The sequence below is a fragment of the Ambystoma mexicanum genome, chromosome 7p (genome assembly GCF_040938575.1).
Source record: "Ambystoma mexicanum isolate Mex_15411 chromosome 7p, UKY_AmexF1_1, whole genome shotgun sequence".
Taxonomy (NCBI): Eukaryota; Metazoa; Chordata; class Amphibia; order Caudata; family Ambystomatidae; genus Ambystoma; species Ambystoma mexicanum.
In genome coordinates, this window is record NC_090939.1 from 949111189 (window position 1) to 949137088 (window position 25900).

At 46.7% G+C, this 25900-nt stretch overlaps 1 protein-coding gene across 1 annotated transcript in view; it reads left to right on the forward strand.

The window, feature by feature from the left end:
- LOC138526476 (organic solute transporter subunit alpha-like) overlaps nucleotides 1-25900 on the forward strand; it is a 428149-nt gene that overhangs the window by 357650 nt on the left and 44599 nt on the right. The window contains exon 7 of the mRNA XM_069637290.1: nucleotides 17855-17960. Within this exon, the coding sequence (XP_069493391.1) occupies nucleotides 17855-17960 (106 nt within the window). The remainder of the gene's footprint in view (nucleotides 1-17854; nucleotides 17961-25900) is intronic.

The following is a 25900-nucleotide window of genomic DNA, read 5'->3' on the forward strand; positions in this document are numbered from 1 at the left end:
GCCTCATCTCGCAGCCTGGACGAACTAACGCGGACCAAGACCGGAGGGGAGACAACACGATCCCACCAGCAACAAGACCAGGTATTTGACATTTCAGACGCTAACAATCCTCTGACGACATTGAAGCCATCCAGGAACTCCGGGATGATCTCCAAGTCCTGAGGCTGGAAGTGACTTTACTAAAACAGGAAAAAACATTGCTAAGCTGGGTTGTGAACCGAGACTCTGCTACGATGTTGACCGAGAGTACTGTGGCACATACCTCTGCTCTCAAATATGACAGGGATCCCAGAAAACTAGTTGAATTCTGCAACCATTGCAAGATACAGTTCCATTTTCAGCCACAACATTTCCAACAGGACAAGGCAAAGATCGGTTTCATACTAAGCAACCTTACCGGTAGTGCCTTGGCATGGGCTGCCTTGTACATATCAACCAACAGTCCTATCCTAGAAGACATTGCTGAATTCGAGAAAGCCTTCTTGGGTGTTTTCCAGTTCCCAACAGGGCCGCAACTGCCCAGAATCAACTCCTGGTCCTCAAACAAGGGAACATGGACTTGATCTCCTATTTGAGTCGTTTCCGTCAGCTGGCAGCAGATTCTCAATGGCCTTAAGTCATGCAGCATACCTTGTTCCGGAGAGGTTTACTTAAGGACTTTAAGGATGAACTTGTCCATGCTCTGGAACCCAAATCTCTTCAGGGGCTAATCGATCATGTCCTCCGGATATCATCTCACTGAACGCTGATGGGAATTAAAGAAGAGGGTGGAAGTAATCACATGACCAACGCCCCTACCTGCCAATCCTGTGCTGACAGGTAGAGAGGCGGCAGAAGAACCAATGCAGACGGGTGCCTTGCGCGGACCGTTGACACACACTGAAACGGAGACGACGATGGCTCAATTGCCTATGTTTGTACTGCAGAGGTAGCAGCCACTACTTGGTTCCTGCCCCCTACGGCCTTGCAAACCTGCGGGAAACTGAAGGACTTGTTGCGGAAATTGGAGGAAGCAACAAGCCCAGAATGCGTCAAACAAGACCCTTCATTCCTGTTTTTGGAACCAATGTCCCCGGTTCGCCTTCTATCTCTGTCGCTGCAACCATCCTGGAACCATGACCAGCTGTTTGTTCCAACTCTCGCTCTACTGGACTGTGGAGCCTCCGGGAACGATATTGGCGCTATCTTTGCACACCGCTCTGGAATGCCACCCACTGACAAGTCACTTGTTTGATCGAAGTAATGGATGGAACACTATTAGAATCTGGTCCAGTGTGCCAACAAACAGAAACCATTCTGTTGTACATAGCAGATCCGAGGAACATATCATTTTCGGCGTCATTCATACACCAGCGTATCCGGTAGTGTTGGGGCTACCATGGCTATGCCTGCATAACCCAATGGTTGACTGGACCACAAGAACCATGCGTCTTCCGAAGAACCTTGGTGTGGCTATTCCTTTGAGTGAGACCACGGCTGGTTCCTCCGGGTGCAATACCTCTGCTTTTTCGGTTGCACAGTCCAGGACGTACCTGCAGTATATAACCGTTTTGCTAACGTTTTCGCTGATCCTGAGTCCATACCACTACCTCCTCATCAGGAACATGACCTAGCAATTGAACTCCATGGGAAGATCTACCCTTTGACTGTGCAAGAAAAAGAGGAACTGCAGCGTTACCTTCGGGAGTGCTTGCAAAAGGGGTACAGCGCCCGGTCCAAATCACCCTCAGGGGCACCCTTAATGTTCATCCCCAAAAAGAAAGGCACATTATGCCTGTGTATCAATTACTGCCTTCTGAATGAGATAACGGTAAAGGACCGGTACCTGCTACCCTTTATACGGGATATACTGGAATCCCTTCAGTCCTCTGCTGTGTTTACTAAATTGGACCTGCATGTTGCATACCCCTTTATACGGATCAGAGAAAGGGATGAGTGGAAGACGGCATTCAAAACACCCTTGGGGCACTTTGAGTATCGTCTTATGTCCTTCGGACTCTGCAATACCCCTGCCGTCTTCCAACGTTTCATGGACTCTGTGTTCTCTGACCTGATCAGTATTTTGTATGGGTATATCTGGATGACATTCTCGTCTATTCACCTACAGTTTCGGAAGACCTCATGTATATGAGGTCCTTCACCACCTTGCTGCCAACCACCTCTATGCCAAGGCCGAGAAGTCCATTATCAGGAAAGTATGTAATACCCGGATTATGTGATCAGCTCTTCCGGTACTGATATCGACCAAAGGAAAGTGAAGTCCATCAGGGACTTGCCGGTCCCTCAAGACGTAAAGACCACCCAATGGTTCCTTGGCGTCGCTAACTTTTACTGTTGCTTCATCTCCTGATATTCCTCCTTGACGGCTGATATCACACGTCTTCTGAGTTCCAAGAAAACATTCAGATGGGACGACATCGTCAATACAGCCTTCCTGACACTAAAGGATGCCTTCATGAAAGCCCCTGTATTGCAGCATCCTGATGATTCGTGTCCGTTCATCGTTGAAACCGACGCCTCCAATCAAGCCATAGGGGCTGTCCTTCTGCAGTTCAATCCTGCAACATCAATTTAACATCCTGTTGCGTACCATTCCCCCGAAACTGACTACATGCCAAAATAACTACTCATTTATCGAGAAGGCGATCCTAGCCATAAAGGAAGCATTTGGAATTTACAATACCTCAAAACCATCCGTTCTGTAAATAGCCATCAGGCACGCTGGGCATACTTTTTCTCACAATTCGACTACTCCATAACTTACATACCCAGATCACAGAACAAGAAGGCTAATGCTCTCTCTCGTCTGTCCAACTGTGCAGACTCAAATGAGGCTTCCAATAAACCATTCCTGCCCATCAAACACTTTGTGAATGCTGTGGTACCATACCTGCAACAAGTAATGGAAGCAATGATCCAGCTGTTGTAGCACTTTGCCAGGAACCATCAACAAGTCTTCAAAATGGGCTTCTCTTCAAGGGGAATCGCCTGTATATACCCCTGGGATGCTTCGCTCAACGTTATTGTCCTGCTTCCACGATTTGAAGGTCTCAGGTCACCATGGGGATGCAGTCTATGGTGGATTTGTTGTCACGTCAGTTCTGGCGGCCCAGTTTGCATCCCCAAGTCCAGGACTATGTCGCCCAGTGCCATGTGTGTGCCCAGAGCAAGTCCAGTCGTAGATGCCCTGCCGGTTTGTTGCAGCCTTTGGAGAAACCACCCTATCCATGGCAAACCATAGCCACAGACTTTATTGTGGATCTACCAGCATCGGACGGATATACCTGTATCATGGTAATCGTTGACAGCTTGAAGACAAAAATGAAAATGGCTCACTTCTTGCCTTTCCCCACGGTGCCTGCGGCAGCCCAAATGGCCCAGGCCTTCTTTCATGAAATCTACCGAATACATGGCCTTCCTGAGAAATAGTCTCTGACAGAGGATCACAATTTAACTCCAAGCTCTGGGAAGCGCTGTGCATTCTATTGGGTGTACATCACGCTCTTAGTTTGGGATACCACCCGCAAAGTAGTAGGCACACCGAATGTCCCAATCAAACATTAGAGCAGTATCTCCGTTGCTATGCTAACACCTTACAATCTACTTGGAGCGAACATCTGGATACCGCAGAGGTGGCTTACAATAACGCATGTCACTCATCTATCAGGACGAATCAATCTTTCTGCAACTAGGGTCAGCATCCCAAGACTATGCCTTTCACCCTGCCTAGGCACTGCACTGTGCCTTAAGTCGAGCCTTGGTTGCAACAACTTGCCTAAATCCACCGGACAGTGTCGCGAGTCTGGGAGACTACCAAGGAGCAACACAAAGCAGCTGTGTACCGCAGGCTGATTCCAGAGCCTGTGTACAAGATCAGTTATATGGTCTGGCTGTCCAGGAAGGATTTGCCTGTTTGAAACCTACCCACTAAGTTGGCCCCCCAGTTCTTAAGACCGTTTCAGATCCTTGCCTGCATCTTGCCTGTGGCTTATCAATTGCAGTTGCCGGATGGTTGACACGTGCACCCGGTGTTTCATGTCTCCTTGCTGAAACCGTTCCTAGGGGACACTTATGGCCGTGCCCCGTCTTGTCCTCCGCCTGTGCTCGTTGATAGTCAGCCATAATATGGGATTTAGGACATTTGCGATTCCAAGTACCTCAGGGGCTGTCTCCATTACCTGATCAATTGGAAGGGGTATTCAGCCTGCAATCGCTCCTGGGAGCCTGTTGGGAATGTCCATGCCACTCAGCTGGTGCAGCGCTTATTCCGTCTTCTGAAACCAGGAGCTCCTGGGTGAGGACAAGGTGTCAGGCCTCGTGCCTGTCACCACCGCAGCCCGCGGTCTCCTACCTGGCACTGTTAATCCCGATGGCTCTTCGGGTATGGAGGGAGAGGGAGACATGCCGGTTACAGGGCATCAGGTCCTCGGGCCCGGAAGAATCCCCAGCATTCTATTGGCATCCTTCGGCAGGGAGCGGTCATGTTGTCCTGTGTGCACATGCATGGGGACCGGACGCTGATCCAATGCGCATGGGTGATAGAGGCAGCATCATGCAGCTCCATGGCAATGCCGTTTTCAGCGTTGTGTATATAAATGCTGGTTCTTATGCAGGTGGATGTGCCTGAATGCGCTTCGTAGTCCGTGTGCTTGCACCTTGCTACCTTGTTCCTGACTTCGCCTTGTCTTGCTTTTCCTGCAGTCTTTTCCCTGAATTGGCTCTTGCTTCCTCCCTGTGCCTCTGCCTGCCTCTACTGCCTGGTTCCTCCTCGCCTGCCTTGCCTTCTCTCTTCTTGGCTACTGAGAGAAACCGATTTTCCAGGAATTGCGTTGCTGTTCACTTTCAACTGCTTTCCCTGATATACTGCGGCTTCCCGGCAAGTGCTCCGGCACTGTCTTCATGCCTCGTTAATGCCAGGGAAGACATTCCATGGTGTGGGGAATTGTTTTCCAAACCTTCCCCTCGCTTTGCTACCAGTGGTGGGTTAGGAGACTTTTCTACACACTACTCTTGTCTCATCTCGCAGCCTGGACAAACCAATGCAGACCAAGACCGGAGAAGAGACAACACAATCCCACCAGCAATGAGACCAGGTATTTGACAGCCACCATTAATGGGTGAGGATGTAGGAGAGACAGTACAGATGGCATAAGGGGTCCATAGATCTGGCGAAGGGGCAGAAAAGAGGATATCAGTAAAGATCTGTCTGGAAGTTGCGCTGACATAGGTGTCTGCGATAGGTAGGCCAGGGTTAGTGCTCAGGATGTCTTTTGTATGCTTTTTTCTTCCAGAGTTTGTGAGACAGGGAGGATAGGTGATAGTATAGCTGTAGCCGTGGCAAGCAAGAAACAGATGCACTGGCAATCAAAGCATACAAAACATATGTAGGGCACCTAAATTCGGTTTTTGATACAAGGTACTCTGAACACACAAAACGAAATTGCCAGCACAGCTGTATGGGCACCTAAATTCGATTTTTGATACAAGGTACTCTGAACACACAAAAAAAAGTTGGCAACACAGGTGGAGGGTGCATTCAACAAGGTAGTGATGACTTGTGATATGTGGGAGTAGGAGAAACTCAGTGCGTGAAGAAGCACGCCAAAGTGTCAGAGATGTTGCAGGGATGTTATAAATACACACACCAGGCTTCACATTTTCAAAAAAGGACAAAACGTGATGTAGGAGTAATTAGTGAGATTGAGTAAGGCAAGAAAGGCAGAGTGTTGTAGGCACACCTTGGTTCAACAGTTGTTAGGGAATAGTGGCAAGGCAGTCCCAATGCTCAGTCATCACTCACTGGTATTCTGCAGGGTGCGTTGAGTTGCGGCCCAAGTTTGTGTGCTAACGGGCTGTCCCCCTTGCTCCCACTCCATGCTTTGAGGGGTAAAAGGAAGAGTTCAAATAGCAGCTCTGATTCAGAAGGTGAATAGACTCAGGTTTTAAGGCGTAGAAAGACTGCAACACAGAGAAAGGGTTTTGTTAAAGGCCCAATCAGACAAATCAAGGCCATAAAGAGCTTTCTGACCTATGCCATAAGAATGCTAAGAATTCGGTATGGGAGCACTTAGAACTTTATGAGCAAATGATGTCATCATGTCATCATTTGAGATAAAAAAAATTATGTCAATTGCATGGAGTTTGCAAAATGGACATTTTCTCCTGAGTACTCCAGTTGTTTCTTTGTAGGACTGGAGGACCAGGATTATTATAAATGGTCCACCTACAAGGCAGACTTTTCTTAAACACTACTCCACTCACAGGAACCCACAAGAGGCCTTTAAAACTGCATCTAGCTTGCAATGTGAGGAAGATTAGGCGCCCAGGCAGTTTGTACAGGAATTAAAACATTCATTTGTGCAGACTTCCAGGCAGGTGAATACGAATAGCAGGGAGTTTGTGACCACATATTTCCACGTTCTTTCCAAGTATAGATTTGCCCAACTAGTTTGCATTTTCCATGAGGGCGGGATACTGGAATGGATAATAACGCAGGCCACTAGGATCTATGAGGTCCAGAAACCCACTAACAGTACAAATAACACCAAAACCCCCAAACCACCTAACACCGCAGCCACTGCTAATGTGGCAGAGGTGAAAATTACCTCTCCTTTGGACCTGGAAACAGGGGGGGCTAAAAATACCGATGGCCTGGGGCGCATGCTGGGGGCTCAGTCAAACACTGAATCTAACCCTGCTTCCCACAATCCCCCAAAACCCAGGTCTGATACCCCGGGATGGGGGGGGGGTAATTACTGAAGAAAAGTCTCGACAGTCAACAGGTTCCTGAAGATGGGGCCCGGGTGGAATGGAGATGTCAAGCCCTAGAAGAAGCTGCCTTTTTTACTGGAGCAGAACCCTTGGACACCTCTCAGCCCGATAGTGACTCTTCTACCCCTAGGAAGTTAGAACCCAAAGAGCAAAGGGTAAGTAGAAGGGGCCAAAGAAAACCCCATGTTGTCGAGAGCCGGAACAAGATAATCCCCTTTGAAAGAAAAGAATCCCTGGAGGAGTCAGGTAAAGAAATCTTCTCGTTCAGGAACGAGGGGATCCCTCCCAAAGAAAAATGGGTCCCAAAAGACCCTGAGTTTGACAAGGTATGTATAGAGACCGACTCAAAGTGAGAGATTCCTAGATGCCAAATATGTGAGCCAGATCATCCCGAAACTGTAGAGGTATCCTCCCCACAGACAGGTTCTGAGCATTGTCTTCAGACAAAGGGGGACAGCAAAGAATCTGGAGAGAAAGAGGACCCCTCAACTATGCACATTTAAAAATGTAAATTCCTTCCTACAGATTCCCGATCTTCGACACAGAAAATCACACAGTGTCACTGTTCAATATTAAGAAAATGACCGACGAGCTGGCAAATAACTCACACTTTCTTTGTCCCTTTGAGGTGAAAGAAGTCAGATGTTATGCCCTGTTCAAGGTACAGGGTTAGTGGGCCCCATTACAAGATTTGCAGTAATGGAAAAACAATGCCGGTAAGGGAACACTGGCACCGCATACCACTCTGGCTTATTACAAGTTGACAACCCGGTATCAGCGCCACCGCTGAGACTGTGCACCCCTGTACCGACATGCGTGCGCGCACGCAGCCCTTCGGGCCGGAAATACCGGGATGCCGCTAACAGGAGGACATCACAAGTCATGCGGACATGCAACTACCGGCATCACAAAGACAGTAATAAGGGATACCGGGATGACGGCATCACCGGCATTGCGAATCACCCGATAGCAGCAATGTGTAGTGTTCCCAACTGCCACAGGTGCACACAATCAGTACAGGTGGAGCCAATGGAGTCTGTCCCAGCACAACAGGAGCACACCCACACACTACACCCCTTTCCACACCAAAACAATCCCACTTGCATTTGCCATATTGGGGCTGGAGGAAATGCTTGCATTGCTACACCAGCAACAACAACAGTCACCACAGAGGAGACGCAGGAGGAGAATGAGGGTGAGGCAGGCCCAGCAAGTCCCACCAGTGCAGCCAGTGGTACCACGCAGGCAGCCTCCAATCCCTCGCATCAGAGCCAGACCATTCGACCTAACCCCTGAGCAGATCCACACCCTGTACCACCTGGATCGGGACACCATCACCACCATTGTGGACATGATACACAACATTGTCAGCCTGATTGGAATACGCACCACCATCCCCCTCTACTGAAGGTAGTGCCTGTGCTCCACTTCCTGGCCACAGGCACCTACCAGCACACAGTGGGGCAGATGCATGGCATATCACAACCTTTTTTTTCACTCATGCTGAGCCAAGTGCTGGATGCCCTCCTGAAGCACTCAAGCGACTACATATCCCTACCAAGGACTGCCCAGGAGATCTTTGACACTAAAGTTGGCTTCCATGCACTGGCAGGCATGCCAAACTGTATCGGTGCCCTCGACTGTGGAATTGGTGGTCCCATGTGCCATGGAGGTGGTGTACCGCAATCGTAAGCTATACCACTCCATCAATGTGCAGATGGTATGTGACTCCAGCAAGTTCATCACACATTGTTGTGCCCGTTATCCTGGACCAACTCATGATTCAATGGTCCTGCGGAACTCCACGCTACCACGCTACATGGAGCGACAATGCAGGACGATGTGCCTGGCTGCTTGCTAAGTTGCATGACACGCACATGGCAGTGTAATGGGTGGGGGGGGGGGATGCACACACCACCCGGGTGTGATTGGGGTGGTGACTGGACAATGTCCATACTGCAAAACACTGTGCCCCAAAGCATCCCAAACTGAACATGACAACCAAACCTCATAGTAATGGTGGAAGCTGCACACCAATGACAATATGCCTGACTTGCAACCAGCCCACATCCCACAACACGTCCACTGCACATCATCACACCTTACTCTCTGTAACACAATGCAGCAACACGCTGTGAGTATGCATAATGTAAATGACCACAGCAAAACACAACACAGGACATGCATTCGTGAGTGCGCACAAATCAATCCCACCAAGGGAATACACGGCTTGTCACTGGCCCACCACCACAGTAGCGCTGCATGTCACCATGGGAATAATAAGTGCTGAATGAGAAATCATGATGAGACTACTGCCAATGCTGCCAGTAAAAAAATCATACGAATCACTACACATCACATTAATGATAGCAAATACAGCGGTAGGCATCCACAGTGCATGAACACCAGCAAGGAAGTGGACACCCTGCATCATCTGGACGACGCAACCCACATCTGTAGACCATGGGACAGCACACATTGTGGCAAATTAAAATGTGTGCATACATCCAGGGACATGTGCATGTGAACAACAAATATCTGCAGGCATGTGAGTGATAAGTACAGGTGTCATTTTAGGAATTGACGGCATCAGTGATGGTTGTACATGCATCATGCATACAATGGTATTAGTGAAGTTGTACACATTTGATGATTTGCTGTCTTACAGTTGTTGTGGCATATAAGTTGCTTGCTTTAGGGTGGGTTTATTCATGCATACGCCTGGTTCACACATGTGTCAGGTGGTGTATGCTGTGTGACATGCCTTTGTGTTGTGGACTGCGTGCAGTGTGACACATGCCGTTTCCCTGTTTGTGGGGTGTGTCTCAGGTATGGCATTGGCATGCTGCATGCATGTAAATGTGACAGTGCTGGGGACAGCATCTAGGCAGGGATGTGTCCATGTGTGTGTGATGACCCATGCATTGGCTCATGTCACTGTCACATTGGTGGCCCATCATCATACTTTGCATTCCAGTGGTTTATGTGGACACTCACCTCTATCTGCCGATGACGGTGCTCCACGTTCCATATCTCCCTCTATGGCCTCCATTCCAATGGTGCTGGCACAGGTTTCTTCCCATCGGGTGAGTTTTGTGGGGGAGTTGGACCCGCCGCCAGTAGCCAGGCCCTGGCTCTGATTAGCTGTTAAGATATTGCCCACAATGTCATCCCACCTTTTTTTTTACATCCTTTACAGTGCAGGGGGTGGTGCCAACCGCACTGACCTTCTGGGCCACTAGCTCCCACACTTCTTTATTTTTCAGCTGTGCAGCTCTCCTGAGGTCTGAAGCAAAGATCACGTCTCCATTCTCTGGCAGGGTGTCGGCCAGCATGTTTAATTCGTCCTCAGAGAATCGCTCCTTTTGCTGGCGGGATGCTCCTTTTTTAATGGCCTTTGGCATTGTGCTGGAGGTGTAGGTGCAGATGTAGCTAGTGGTGTGAGGCTCCAGGTCCTGTATCTCGAGAATTGCAATAGATTGTGTTTTTTAAGATGGCCGCTGTGCTATTTCCCATTCCGGCGCAATGACGTTACTTTCGGTTCCGGTATTGCCGGGCCCAGTATTGCCGGACCCGTTATTGCCGGTGCCTGTTATTTAGGGGTGGACGAAGGCGGAGGAGGTGTCAGCGCTTTCCATGATGCCACTAACAGGGGTTTTGGGGTCATTTACAGCATGCCGGTACAGATGATACCAGCATGCCGCTATGCCTGTGCACGCATTCTCGTAATCGGACGCTTTTAGCAGCATCAGTGCTGCCCAGACACAGTATTGCCTCCATGCCTTTAAGGGCTGTCCCTTGAAGTCCTGGGATTAAAAGCCAAAAATGCAGTACTCAGGCAGATTGTTTCAGCCAGAGATGACCGTTCTACACTTCTTCCTCAATCCGCTCTTGCCTCCGGCAAGTTTGATGGCTCACCAAGAAAGGTAAAGGAATTAATTGATGCCTGCATCGTTCACTTCACCTTTTGTCCCGCTACCTTTGCTACAGAGCAAGCCAGAGTTGGCTATATGATAACCAATATGGTGGGCAATGCATTGGCCTGGGCTACTCCCTTGGTTTCAATGGCCAATCCCATCCTTCGGGACTTCAATGCTTTTGTCACTCTTCTCAAATAAAACTTTGAGAGACCTGTGGTGACATACACAGCATGCAAAGATCTCCTGGATATCCGTCAAGGATCTTCTGATCTACTCACCTACATCAGAAACTTTAAGAGGACTGCGTCTGAAGCTGGATGGCCAAAAGAAGCTCAGTTCTCCATCTTTAGGAAAGGTTTACATGAAGATCTTAAAGATCAACTGGCACAGACCGCGCGCCCCTCTTCTCTAGCTGTTCTTATGTCCTTAGTTCTCCAGATAGACTTCCGCTTACAGGAAAGAAGATCTGAATGAAGAAGACAAGGCAAGGGCCTGGGATTCTCTCTTCCTAGCCACAACCAACCTCCTCCTCTTCCTAAACAAAATCCCAAGGAAGAACCTGTGCAGATTGGGGCTGCCCAAGGACCTTTGTCGTTAGCTGAATGGCAGAGAAGAAAATACCTAGGCTTGTGTATGTATTGCAGATCTGGCAACCATCTACTTCGGGATTGCCCGGAAGTCCCGCAGAGGAGGTCGGGAAATGACCCACCCTGACCCTAGCTTGGACCTCGGGTCAGGGTACTCAACATGGTCCTTTGACCTCTACTTTTACAACGTAACTCGATCTGATTTGCGCTTGATGGTGGTCCGGGTAGAGATACAGATTGCAAGAGGTTAATTGAAGCTTTAGCCCTTATTGACAGTGGAGCTCCAGGAAACTTCATGGATGTTGTATGGGCAAGGAAGGAACGCATCCCCCTACAATTGTGCTCTGAGAATCAGGCAGTTGAGGGGGTCGATGGCAAACCTCTTAGTTCTGGACCCATAACCCACTCTTCGGTTCCAGTTGAGCTTTCTGTATTCAACCACAAGGAAACCCTTTGTTTTTATCTGATAAGGGCAACCCATTTCCCAGTGATTCTTGATATTCCATGGTTGAGAACCCATAATCGTTGCATCGACTGGGCCGACAAGAATCTTCGGTTTGATTCAGACTACTGTCTTGGAAGCAGTTTATAGCCTTCTGTCCAATCATCTTCTGTAACCTGTTTTTCAGAGAAAGGTCTTCTGTCGCAGGGGTCCGCTGTGTTCCCATGCACTATCAGAGGTTCAAGGAGGTCTTCGAAGACAGGAATCCCAAAGAACTACCACCACACCGGCCAGGGTACTGCGCCATAGAAGTGGTACCCAACGCATTAGTGCCCTTTGGCCGCATGTTTTCACTTAGGTTATATCTTGATGAAAATCTCCAGAACGGACTCATACGACTGTCCAAATCTCCAGCTGGGGCCCTGCTTTTTTTTATCCCCAAGAAGGATTCACAGGATTTGCGACCCTGCTTCGATTAGAGAGGCCTCAATAAGGTTACTGTAATAGATAGATATCCCATGCCCCTCATAAGAGATGTCATCGAAGCAGTGGAAGGGGCTGTAACATTTTTCAAAATCGAGCGTATCACCTCCTGTGCATCCGAGCTGACGACGAATGGAAGACTGCTTTCAGGACCCCGGAATAATCACCTCCTGGGAGCCTGCCAATCCGGATTCAGGCCTCAACATGGCACCGAAACGGCTCTGATCGATCTTAAAACCCAAATCCATGTACTTAAAGACAAGGGGAAAATAGCTCTGCTACTTCTCCTTGATCTTTCTGCTGCCTTCGATCTGGTGGATCATAAAGTGCTTTGTAAACACCTCGACTCAGCAGCCCACGTTTCACAAGGCGCTATAGCACGGAGCCAATCCTTTCTGAATAACAGGACCATGAGAGTCTTTTCACCGTCAGCAGCGGCAGACCCAATCCCGATTACTTGTGGCGTGCCGCAGGGTTCCTGCGTCTCGCCGACAATGTACAATATATTCACAAAGCCATTGTTTGATGATCTGGACCATCTGGGTTTCACCTAGACAAATTATTCAGATGACACCCAGATCCTCATACCACTCACCAGTAGGGGTGTACCGAATAGTGAAATTACTATTCAGCCGAATACCGAATAGTTAGCAAAACTATTTGACCGAAGCCAAATAGTGAGCCGAATAGTTGTTTTTTTAAATACATTGTCCAGTACATGAGAAATACTGCTTCGCAAGACAGTAAAGAGCATGTGAACGCACGCATCATGGATGCACACATTCAGCTGCCCTTTCCAACCCTATTTGAGCATTTGCACGACCAAAAGAGGCCCTAGAAAGAATTTTTAAATTGGCCCCATATTACACATTTTCAGAAAGCCTAACCCTTTTCCTATGGGAAAATTTGGCCAATACTGCGATGCACCGCAACAGAGGGGGTGGGGGCGACATGGGAGAACATCACAGGACAATGGAGGGGGCGGGGGGACATGGCAGAACATCACGGGAGAACAGAGGCGGGGACATGGCAGAACATCACGGGACAATGGAGTGGCTTGGGGGACATTGCAGAACATCATGGGACAACGGAGGGAGTGGGGGGACATGGCAGAACATCGCGGGACAATGGAGGGGGTGGGGGGCATGGGAGAACATCACGGGACAATGGAGTGGGTGAGGGCATGGCAGAACATTGCGGGACAATGGAGGGGGTGGGGGGCATGGCAGAACATTGCGGGACAATGGAGGGGGTGGGGAGCATGGCAGAACGTTGCGGGACAATGGAGGGGGTGGGGGGGCATGGGAGAACGTCACAGGACAATGGAGTGGCTTGGGGGACATGGCAGAACATTGCGAGACAATGGAGGGGGTGGAGGGCATGGCAGAACATTGTGGGAAAATGGAGGTGGTGGGGGGCATGGGAGAACATTGCGGGACAATGGAGGGGCTTGGGGGACATGGCAGAACATTGCGGGACAATGGAGTGGCTTGGGGGACATGGCAGAACATTGCGGGACAAGGGGATGGGGGCATGGCAGAACATTGCGGGACAAAGGAGGGGGTGGGAGGGCATGGCAGAACATTGCGGGACAATGGAGGGGGTGGGGAGCATGGCAGAACATTGCAGGACAATGGAGGGTTGGGGGGCATGGCAGAACATTGCGGGACAATGGAGGGGGTGGGGGGCATGGCAGAACATTACGGGACAATGGAGGGAGTGGGGGGCATGGCAGAACATTGTGGGACAATGGAGGGGGTGGGGGGCATGGCAGAACATCGCGGGACAATGGAGGGGTGGGGGGCATGGGAGAACATCGCAGGACAATGGAGGGGTCTGGGGGACATTGCAGAACATCACAGGACAATGGAGGGGTTTGGGGGACATGGCAGAACATTGCGGCACAATGGAGGGGGTGGGGGGCATGGCAGAACTTCGCGGGACAACGGAGAGGGTGGGGGGACATGGGAGAACATTGTCGGGCCACCTGTCACAAATCTCACACGTTATAGTCGTGGTAAGTAGAAATTCACTCTGGTTCCTCCTACAACAATACAACAAATGGAAAATCCTACCTTGTCTTCAGTAAAGGATTGAAGCTTGAGAGAATTCACCTGTTACACCCTCTATCCGCCTCCAACACGGCGAGCTGAGGATGCCTCAGGGAAACCCTCGAGAAGGGAAAAAACCCTGTGTTGCTTGAGAGCGCGGGATCAACAGATGGTGGAAAAGACTTGGATGATGCCTCGATGTGTGGACTATCGGAGATCAGGTTTCCCCAGAGAGTTTCTCTCAGGATGGCTGCGGGGAGTGTCAACGACTTCCGGGAACGGGAGCATTGAGAGGTCCGTGACCGGAGGTAGCTTTGGGACGAAAAAAAACAAGGTAAATGTTTGTATAAGGAAAGCAGGTCGTAGGAAAGTAACAAGGGGTTATGGTTCAACCTACCCAGTCCGAGTGGGAAGAGGAATGAAAGAGAGAGATTTTGTGAGGAATGCTGGGAGATGTAGTCCGGAATTCCCTAGCGACCTGTACACGAAAGTGAAATTAACAGTTAAGTGTAGAGATGGTATCCTTTGTGATAGAGAGATTTAATTAATGCAGACAATATGACCTACGAAATTCTAGTGGGTCTGATGGGCGACTCTGCTGCATAACTGATCCTTGACTCAAGAGCGTGGGAGCGAATGGCGGTAGTTGGTCTAAGAGGGAGGAAAAAAGAAGGAGAGAGAAACAGGGTTCAGAAGGAAGGTCTCGTAAGAGCTTGGAATAAGTTTGGATGCAGAAATCCAGGAGTTTCCTAAGCTGTGATTTACGGAGCGTGACCACAGTAAACAGTAGCAACGCACTGAAGTTTCCTTTCCGAGTGTTCAAGTACTGTGACCAGGTTTGAGGGAGGAGACTCTTCAGGAGACGGGAAGGGATCTAGACCGCCAGTTTGTGCGCACAACGCCATCTTGGGAGAAATTGCATGCAGCGAAGGTATAAAGCGCCAACGGCGCAGGAGAGACCACCATCGTGAATTAGCCGTAACACCACCGGCTTCGCACTGGTGGCACAACTATCATCAATATGATTGCGGAGAGGCCACGGGGTGCAGGGCACCCCCTGGTCTCACCGTGCTGAGGGTGGGGGGATGTTACTTACCTGTGGGTCAAGGAGGTCTGCTGCTGGCATCTGCTGGAGCACTCTGTCCGTTGGCATAGGAAGCGAGGGAAGGGAAGAACTGTTCCCTTCCCTCATTTCCTATTTCAACGCGTTCTGAGGCTGTGTTTCCTCTGTGGTCAGGCTGCAGAAGCCAATAAGCAAACAGCTTATTTGGCTTCTGCAGCCTGAACACTGTAAAACTTTCTATGAATGGCTGTTACCTCCCAAACAGGAAGAAGGCAGCTAATCATAGAACGTGGACTTCGGCTTTGAGTCACTACACAGAAACTATTCTGCCGAAGCTGGATAGCTGTATTTCAGCCGAACTTTGGCAGAATAGTGACTCGAAGCCGAAGTTTGGTACACCCCTACTCACCAGGGAATATGACGAGGACACTGCCCTTGTAAATAAAATGTATTTTATCATCCAAGCATGGATGGCTGCCCACGGCCCATGCTTGAATGACGATAAAACCAAGATCATAATTCTCGGTACCACAGCTAACCTGAACAAACTTAGCCCTAATTACACTTCTCTTAACATCGATGGTAACCTTATCAAAATACTTAAAGAGGTTAAAACTCTAGGCTTCTCCCTAGATTCAACTCTCACACTTGGCAAACAGGTCAACGCCATGGCCCTGGCCACAGCATACACATGCAAGCTGATCAAAGCCTGTAAACTGTTTCTCTCAAAGGACAGCTGCACTATTCTAGCTAGAGCCCTTATACTCTCCAAGCTGGACTATTGCAATGCCCTTTATTTAGGTGCGAGTAAGCACATTATCAACAAGCTGCAAATCCTCCAAAATAACGCCATGAGAGTGGCACAGGGCATTCCAAGGAGAGAACATATTTCAGAGCTCAGGAAACAAAACAAATGGTTATCCATCAACGACAACATTTTGCTTAAAACCATCTCATTGACACATAAATGTCTCAACAAAGCTGCCCCACTCTACCTTTCTGATAGAATCATTAGGAGAACGTATGTACGCCCCACCAGAACAGTTAACTCATCCTGCTTGGTTGTTCCTAGATTTAACCTTAAAAAGGCTGGGGGGAGTAGCTTCCCTGTCATGGCGGCACATCTTTGGAACGCCCTCCCACAGCCATTGAGATCCGACCAAATCTTCCTAAAATGTAGGCGCAACACCCTTAACTGGCACTGAGCCAAGGATCACCGCCCCACCTAAATTTCCTTTCTGACCTTACCTGCACCATTCTGCATAAACCATTCTGTCGCTTATAACTGCTCATGTATATAAATACTGTAAGTTACTGTATATTGTTGTGACCATTATATGTACATAACTATGACAACTTTTGTAATCTCGTGCATCTCGTGCTACAGCCATTGTAATTCATGCCTTGTGTGTAATTTTAGTAATCTCGTGTATTTCCTTTTATAACCATTGTAACTCATGCCTAAAGTATACTTGTAACCTTCCTTTTGTTGCACCCAGATACCTTCGGGTTTGGTGCGCCTTACAAATAAATAAACTAACAACCAAACAAACTGCAATTGCCTCTCTTATTCCTGTCACTGACCTACCTTTGGATATCTCCTCTTGGAAACCTCCTATCGCTCCTACTGTAATCTACTGTGAGCACCATAAAGTATCCACCTACTACAATCCATGTTCAGGATTCCACTGCTATTCTCCAAGAAAACACATCGCTTTGGAGAAGGGGTTTTTTGCAAGCCTTTCCGTCTTTTTTCCCTTCTAAGGTCCTTTCGGACAGGAGTCTATTGCTTTGGCTATAGCCATAAAGGCATAGCGGCTTTTTCCCCGAGATTGGCCGTACCTCTTCGAGGACTGAAAGACTTCAGGGAAAAAGGAACCCCACCTCCATTGGAAGAGACTGCCGTGCAAATGAGTTCAGACGAATCATGTGAGGAGGGGGTTGGATCTCACACCCTCGACAATAGCTTAGACAAGCTGTAGTATAGAGGACAATTTCCGAAATCAATATTGAAGAGATTAGGAGTTACAAATGCTAAAATGGTTGTGAGAACTTTGGCTGGGAAGATGGTATGGGTTTGTTATGCAATCGTGCATCCATTTTCAATATTATTTTGTGAGATAGGAAGAGACTTATATAGAAAGTTAATTTGGTATTTTATGATTTCACACAATATACAAAGAAAGGTGACTACAATGTGTCTGGCTGCGCTTTTAAGGAGGCATGAGACTGTGGTGACGAACAAGAAGGAACATGGTTATCTACAGATTTGACAAAAGCAAATAAGAGAACTGGAGGAAGGCAATAACCAGAACTCTGACTTTTTGACCTAAATGAAAAATGTGGTCAAATGTATAGAAAAACATGACAAGATGCATACATGTATTTAAACGAATATTGTTATTTCTTTAAAGTGGAAAAACTGTAACTATTTGCCCATTTAAATTGATGATTTGTTAAAATCTGGTTTTCATTAACTGAAGATTGTAGTAGTCCTTGCAAGCTTGAATAATGAGAGTTCATTTTTATATTTGCAGTTCATCATTATCCTGTCTCAGCTCCAGTCAGCAATTATCAACATGTTAGCCAATTCCGGAGTTATTGCTTGTGCACCTCCACTTCCATCGTCATCAAGAGGATCGTGTATGTTTTGCTTGAATCTTATTTGTATCTCCTTGCTTTGCAACATTAGATACAGTAGAGCCAACCACCTTACAAGCCTGTGAAAATATGCAGAAAAACAATTGTATTGTGTTATGTCTAGTTCTGATCTTTTATACGTTTCTACTCTTCCCACATCATTATGTTCTGGTTTTATAATCAATTTGGAACCAGTCGCTGCATACTTTAAAGTTCTATATATAGAAAATCTCCTTTCTTCTTTGACGATTTCTTTTTTCTTCAAAAAGTGCCCTACATTCAGGAGTTGATAAAACTATGTCAGTAGTATTTGGTGTTTCCTCCTCCACCACCTTGATCTCCCCCCATACCACTTCATCATGCTTTCCTCTTACCACTTCCTTACTCTCTTGTATCTTTTCTCCAACCACCTCCTCTAACTAATCTACAACCTCCTCTACCATGTTGCCAATGTTCTGTTTTCCCCAACTAGCTACAACAACTCTCTAACCTTCTCTAATAGTAACATACCAACACTCCCCGTATTTATATCAACCTCCTTTGACACCTTTGCCTCCTCCTTGGATCTTACTGACACCTCGCCTTGCTCTTTCCCCACCTGCTCCAATGTAATTTTAACTTTGCCCACCTTAGCCTCACTGATCTCCACTAGGGCTATCTCCCTGTCTGGCCTTTGTGAAGGCATCATGAAGCAAGACACAGACAACAGACTTAAAGTTCAAACAAAAGATATTTATTAACTTAAATATCAAGAAGGTAGAAGGCCTAACTTGCCCAATGCTAAGGTGGGATTTCCCTACCTGAACGAAACAAAGGGAAGTCTGAGTCAAAGAGTTCAACTTAAAAGTCTGTCTGTGTCCAAAACCAATGCTTGCCCTCACAATTCCATCTCAATGCTTCCTTTTCAACTCCCCTTCCCCAAGTTCAAGAAAGTTCCATAAAGGTATCAAAATTACCTTTCTCACATTCAAGGTAATACAGTTCCACACATTCCTCAGGGTTCCCTTCCCCAAGTTCCAAGCAGCACAGTTCAAAAAGAAAAGGGTCTTGAGACTTAATTCTCAAGACAATGCTTGCAGCACCTCAAGTATCAGGGTTCCCTGCTCCAAAACCTTAGCTCAATCACTTGTACTTGTTTCAGTCTTTCAAATGTTTCAAGGTCTGCCCGACCCTCTTTCACTTCACCAGTTCACTTGTAGCACATCTCCTTGGTTTATTTCTCAATCCTTGATTTATTTTACAATGTCTTTGGTTCTCACAGTTCAGGGCTCACTAGTCTAGACACAGTTGCAATACTGCACGGTCCACCCATTACAGGTTGTGCAACCAGGATCCCTAGGCTCTACAGCCATAGTTCAGAGTGACATTCACTTAACTCCTCTTAGTAGGCATCTTGGCTTTATATACAAGTTTACACTTTTCTGGCTTCTCCTGGTTAGCCTCCTGGCGCTGCCATAACATGTCACACAACTCTTGCCAGTCTTTGGCCTTGCCACACTGCATGTACTCATAAAGTTCACTTTGTGGTGGTTTTGGTCATGTTCCATCTTTCTGTGGAACTCTTTCACACTTGCACTCTTTTCTAGATGTTGTCTTCCTATGGGCACTTCCTCTTTGCTTTGCCCATAATTGTTTTGCGACCATTGCATATTATAAGCTTAATTGCAAGGTTTCAGTGACTTTGGTATTCAACAGATGTTCAATATGCTTAACTTAAAGTTTCCATTCAGTTCAGTATTTAACGTGTATTCATTATGCTTGATTTCAAGTTTTCCTTCAGTTCGATATTCAATATGCATCTGATATGTTTAATTTCAGTTTCTGTTCAGTTCGGTAATTAATATGCATTTATGCAATCATTATGCTTACTTTCAGGTTTCTGTTCATTTTGGTAATTAATATGCATTAATTTTGCTTAATTTGAAGCTTATGGTCATTTCGGTAATTTATTACCCACTCGCACACCGGGGCTAGCCTTGCACATGCTGCCTCTGGATGGACGTGAACAGCGTCCTGCTTCTTCTATATTTTTGCAGCTCTGGCTACTGATTACTCACCACGTAGGCTCCCTCTCTGGGCTGCTGGCCGGCATCCTGACTCCTCCACAAGTCCCACAACGACTGCTTCCTGCAAAAATGGGTCCCCTGATGGTCTCCTTCCCACAGGCCTCCCTGTTTCTCCTCTTTACAGGGTTCTCTGGCTCTCTCTTTATGCACCTGCAACCACCTAACAGTTTGCAGGTGTGGGTCCTTAATTAGGTTTGCCTGACCGTAATAAAGGGAACATGTCTGACTCTCACCATACTCTGCAGGCATTTTACTCATCCCAGTACCAGAGTGCTAAAATGAAGGTGTAGTGTTCATTACTCTCAGTCTCCTCTTCTTTGTCCCAGTACTTTCAAAGGTTTAATGGGGGAAATGAGGGAAGAGGTCTTGCAATAACCCATAAAGGTCGGGTGAGGTCTAGGTTGGTCATCAGTGGGGATATCATGTCTCACCTGTAGGTACCCCTTAGGTACCCAGCTCCCACTCTCACTGAGGATCCTCCACCCAGGTGATACTCTTGCGCTTCTCCAACCTCAAGGTCAGGATCCAAAAGTGATGGCCTTTCCCTGGTGTCTTGGAAAGAGGATCCAGGGGGTTTCGGAGTGAGGCTAGGCTCATGATTCTCACACCTTCCAGTTCCACCTCCTCGGTCTTCATCTCCAATCTTCTTCAAACACCCTCCACACTCCTTCCTCCAGATCTTTCAAAGCTTCTCATTCCTGCCTCTACTTTATCTGCCAATCTCCGTTCTCCTAACTTCCACAATGACTGACTGGGAGTCTGGGGTTTTTATATTGCCTTGGACTCTCCTTCCGCCCTCTCTTGGGGGAAATGGGCCTAAGGTGTGCAGACTTGTTTTATGGTGGTTGGGAGTTATAGTTTTCTGAACTTGGGTATGTCTGCAGTAGGTGTTCCACTGCAGCCTCGGGAACTATATCCACCATCTTGGAGTTTCTAATTCTGTCTTCTAGTTGCTGGCATAAGCATTATCTGGTGGATACCTCCCCTGATGATGGCCTCCAGTTCTGAGGTGGGGTTTGGGGATATTTGAATGTCTCTCATACAAGCGAAGCCTAGCATACAAGTGCTAAAGGCTGCCTGGGACCACTGCTGATGTATTCCCTTAAAATACTGCTCTATTTGTCCCATTGGTTGTAATGGGGGCCTATATAGTTGTCAAAGGCAGATTTGAGTGTACCCTTAAAGGAACCCATGCCCACTCTGGCCTGGGAGTGGGTTTGATCCAAGAGTACCCTTTTTCTCCCATGGGTGTCTTCGAGGAGGCCTGTCTGGAGTGTGAGGATGGCTACAGAGGTTGGAAGTTGTACCATCAGGTCCCAGGAGATTATAGGAGCTGTAGTTTCTATATAACTGGCCAATGCTGTGTGACACCTTTTTTTGCACAAGGACCTAGTTACTTTAGCCGAAACATACTGCTTCAATATATATTGCATGTTGTTTCTCCTCTCATTTTGATTATACTCCTGTGTGATGATTACATTCTCACCAGTGATGCAATTCTTTAGGCGTGATACAAGTTCCACCCACCCATCTGTACTTTCCATGTACATGCTACTACCATTCCCAGTGTCATAATTTAAGCTGAATGTTAGCCGAACCATAACTTAATTCCCTTTTACTGTTGAAAACTGAACAAAAATTGAATTTAGCACTGATGGATTGTTTAAAATATCACAACATCCTAATAAGTTATTTCAGAGCAGTGCATTAATCACATGTCAAGCTGGACCTTTTGTACTTAGTATGCCACTGACAGAGTGTTCCCTTATTACCCAAATATCATCAAATAATTTAAGAATATGAAACACTGAAAAAAAGGAAAGAACAAAAATGATTTAAAAAAACTGAACAAATATGTTTCTACTGGCTTGCATACTGAACAAAATGCAATAAAGCACAGGAGAGAATGGAGAGGGAATCTGCCATGGCTATCCTGGATATATACTACTAAAGGTATATATAACATTGCTCTCAGTCACATGCGAAAATAGTTAATAGAATGGATTTATGATAGTTCATTAAAATGTATAAGAACTTGGCAATTCTGTCCTGATGATAGTGGGGCAAAGGTTAGTTTTAGCACACAACAAACATTAAACTCAACAATACAGATGTTTGATTCTTGATAAAGTTTGTGAAGGACTCTAGTACGCCAAACATAAGGGCTGAAGATCTCAAAGAAACCTCGTTTTATATTTATTTTAGTGAATGCCTGCCATAGGCCTCATGTGGCGCATATTGAAGGGTTCTAGGAAGTCAAACCAACATCTATAGTTGCTATTTGGGCTTGTTCACGTGGCCTGACTTCGGGTAGACCTCAATTGCTTATGGGGTTCTGCAGGGATCTACAGGCTTGTTCTTTGTCATACCACCAGCCGATGAACTCCAAAAAAGCTTCCCAGGGGAGGGAAAATTGACAGGTATATTCAGTCTGCTACTTCTGAATTCAGGAAGCAGAACCAATGATAGGCCCACAGTGACAGGTTCCAACCTTGGAGCTTGGGTAGTAAACCCATCCTTGAGAGATGAGATGTCCCAGCCCTGACATGTTGACAGCCAAGTATGGAAAATGTCCAACTCCAGACTCAACACAGGAGTAGCACAACTCTTGGCACATAAGCAGACCTAGACCTGGTGTAGAAGCAGCACCAAACTACCACTTGAAAACAGCCTTGTTGCACGGTGTAGGAGCAGCACATTAGAACGAGGTCCGAAAACATGAGCAACAGCCCGAAGCTGGAAACCTCTGAAATGGTCACAGCTTCCCAATTTCCTCTAACTATGCCCTCGTTAAACACAGTATTATTTTGTTAAGCCCTTAAAAGCTGGATGGTCGGAGCTACCAGGACTGAATTACTTAAAACATCTTGTCACTTAAATAGGCTTGGACAAACTATCAATACCAGTAGACCATCGGCCATCAAAGCAACAAGGCAACACAAGAAGTGGCAACGCCCTGATCTGGCCACCAAGTGCCACCTCGACAGTGAGACAAGCATTCCTTTAATGTCAAAAATGCCTTTGATAAATGCTCCTTTAGTGTTGAAACACCTAAGACCAATGAAAATCCATGTCCATGTCCACAGAAGCAAGATATACAATATACACACCAAACATAAGGAATCATAGGTGTCACCCGCAGACACTTGCCTCTCCTAGCACACACCATTGTTTACAAGTGAGGATGTACTAGAAGAGCATTCTCCTGGCATTTACCTGCGCCGAAATATGGAAATGGAGATAGGGACGTCACAACAAGGATGTTCCATACAGAATCACCGGCCTCTGAGGCAGATACCCACTCTAACTTTTTTATTACTGCGAATGGATACACTAGGAGACCATCCACTGAGCTCAGATATAGAAATGGAGGTGGGGAGATCAAGAGAAGAATGAACCATGAGGAATCACCAGCCTTGCAGGCAGTCACCTACTGCATCCAGAAACACCAATCCAACAGAGGGAAACAGTAATAAAGGGTAACAGAACATGGATGAAAACATGATTGACCTTGACATAAAAAAAAAATCACAACACATTTGAACCAGATTACATTTGGTTGACCACAGAGTACTAAGAATCCCCATATGAGGAGGATGTGGAGCAACTAGGGCTATTGGCACTGGATAATAAATAGTCTCAAAAAAGACTTGTCTTTGAGAGGCTTAAAGTACACTCATATAAAGAGGGTCTTTGCTATCTAAACTATCATTTTGAACATGACATTTAATATCGTTTTATTCTGTATAACAATGTATGATCTTCAAAATGTCTTATTTATATGTTTTAGTTAGAATTGTATATATTTATTTTTATACTGGCCTAGTAAAATGTTCAGGCTGATGCAGATGCAGTTATTCCAAACATCTGAAAATCCCATGTATTATGCTCCTGCTGTCACATCAATCTTACTGGAGCCCTCCTTAGAAAACAACCCAACTCATGCATTACATATATGTTCACATTGAAAATGATTCCAGTCTGTATCTGATATAGGAAAGTCAGCACACAATTGTTTCAAAACAAAATGTACATTTTATGTAAGAAGTTATTGGAGTTGGTTGTTGAAGTATACCACATATTGACATATACCTCCTAATGAATATCAATAGTCATTTTTATTTTAAGATCACAATCAATTAAATCAAACGACTCTTAATGTTGTCAATTATGACAACACCCACAGAGATAATGGACTGTAACACTATGCATATGCCAGACCTGTTCACAGAAACACACAAAAAATATTTCAGAATACATAAAACAATCCGTGAAGACATCAGCAAGTGCTCTTCACAGGCAACAGCTGAATATCCCTCTAGGAAACACTCTTTCAGAAATAAATTACACTTTCAAATGCATTTTGAAGAATAAAGTTACATAGTAAATCAAGCATGATAATTGTAATAATATTATGTGCAATTCTAATAATAGTAATAGTAAACATAATAATGATGATAATATTGATAATGATTATAATATAAGTAATAGTTATAGAGAATGTATAATCTTTTCACAAAACGTGTTACACTACTTTCATTATGCATAGCTCATATAGCTACTTGTTTATACCTCCCACAGACTTTAGTTACCCTACTAGTATTTAAAACTGTGACCTACAGGTTTTACACACAGTTCAACTGTAGGCTCACTTACCCACCAGTTATAACTAAATAAGATAAATGCAGGTCCTCAGCACTCCAGAACCTACAGAGGAAGATGCTGCACTTTATCTGGAGGGGGAAGAAAGCCAGAATACCAAAGGATTCAATGATGGGGAACGCGAAACTTGGTGGCCTGGGAGTCCCAGACCTTCAGAAATACCAGGTGGTGGCCCAATTAGCGTGCACCCAGGCATGACAAACAATTACAAATCATCCTAGGTGGGTGGACCTAGAAGAGTCACGTCTAGCTCTACCCCTACGCTTTCTTCCCCACATCTCACTGGCGACCAGACGGCAATGGCAGGAGCTATTGCTGTCCACCAGACATACTGTGGCCATTTGGGATAGGACGCTGAAGCAGAAGAAAGTCCCCAGGGGACTGAGCCCCTCATCCCCGGTCTTTATGAATCCTGCCTTTTCCCCGGGCTTGGCCCCCAGGAACTTCAAAAACTGGATTACGGGTGGTTTGGAGACCATAGGACAACTTTTCGAGGGAGGATAAATGCGCTCTTACGAACAATGTAAGGATAACTTCCACCTTCAAGAAACGGACAGGTTCACTTACCTCCAACTGCTCACTGGTGCTCCCACCCACAGATTCGTCAAGCAGCAACACGCCGCCCACACCCATAGAACTCACTCTCAACGACCTTCCACTCCGAGGTAAGATCTCAACACTATACAAGCTCCTCCAAAAGGACTTTCTCACCTTCAAGTCCAGGGCCATGGCGCAATGGGAGGCAGACTTGGGACACCCCATAGAGGACCAGTCCTGGGTGGACATTTGGACCCGTACCCAATCAGCCTCCTCCTGTGTTACAAATAGGGAATGCGCCCACAAAATCCTACTGAGATGGTACTATCCCCCCTTCAGACTGCACCACATGAATCAAGCGTTGGACCCGGCCTGCTGGAGACGATGCGGCCAGGTAGGATCCTTCTTCCACATGTGGTGGACCTGCCCCAAGGCCCAAACTTTCTGGAAAGAATGCCTGGCGGCCATTGCATCAATGACACACATCACACTCCCACTAGAACCTGAACCTATCCTCTTAGGCGCCCCGATTCCGCAGAGTTACCCGCGCAAGGGCCCCAAAGCTAGACTCTTATTGCACTGCTTGCTGGCGGGCAGAATAGTGGTGGCCCGTACATGGAAGTCGGTGGAGGGCCCGCTCCTGCCCCTGTGGTGGATGAAACTGCGGGATGTACTCAT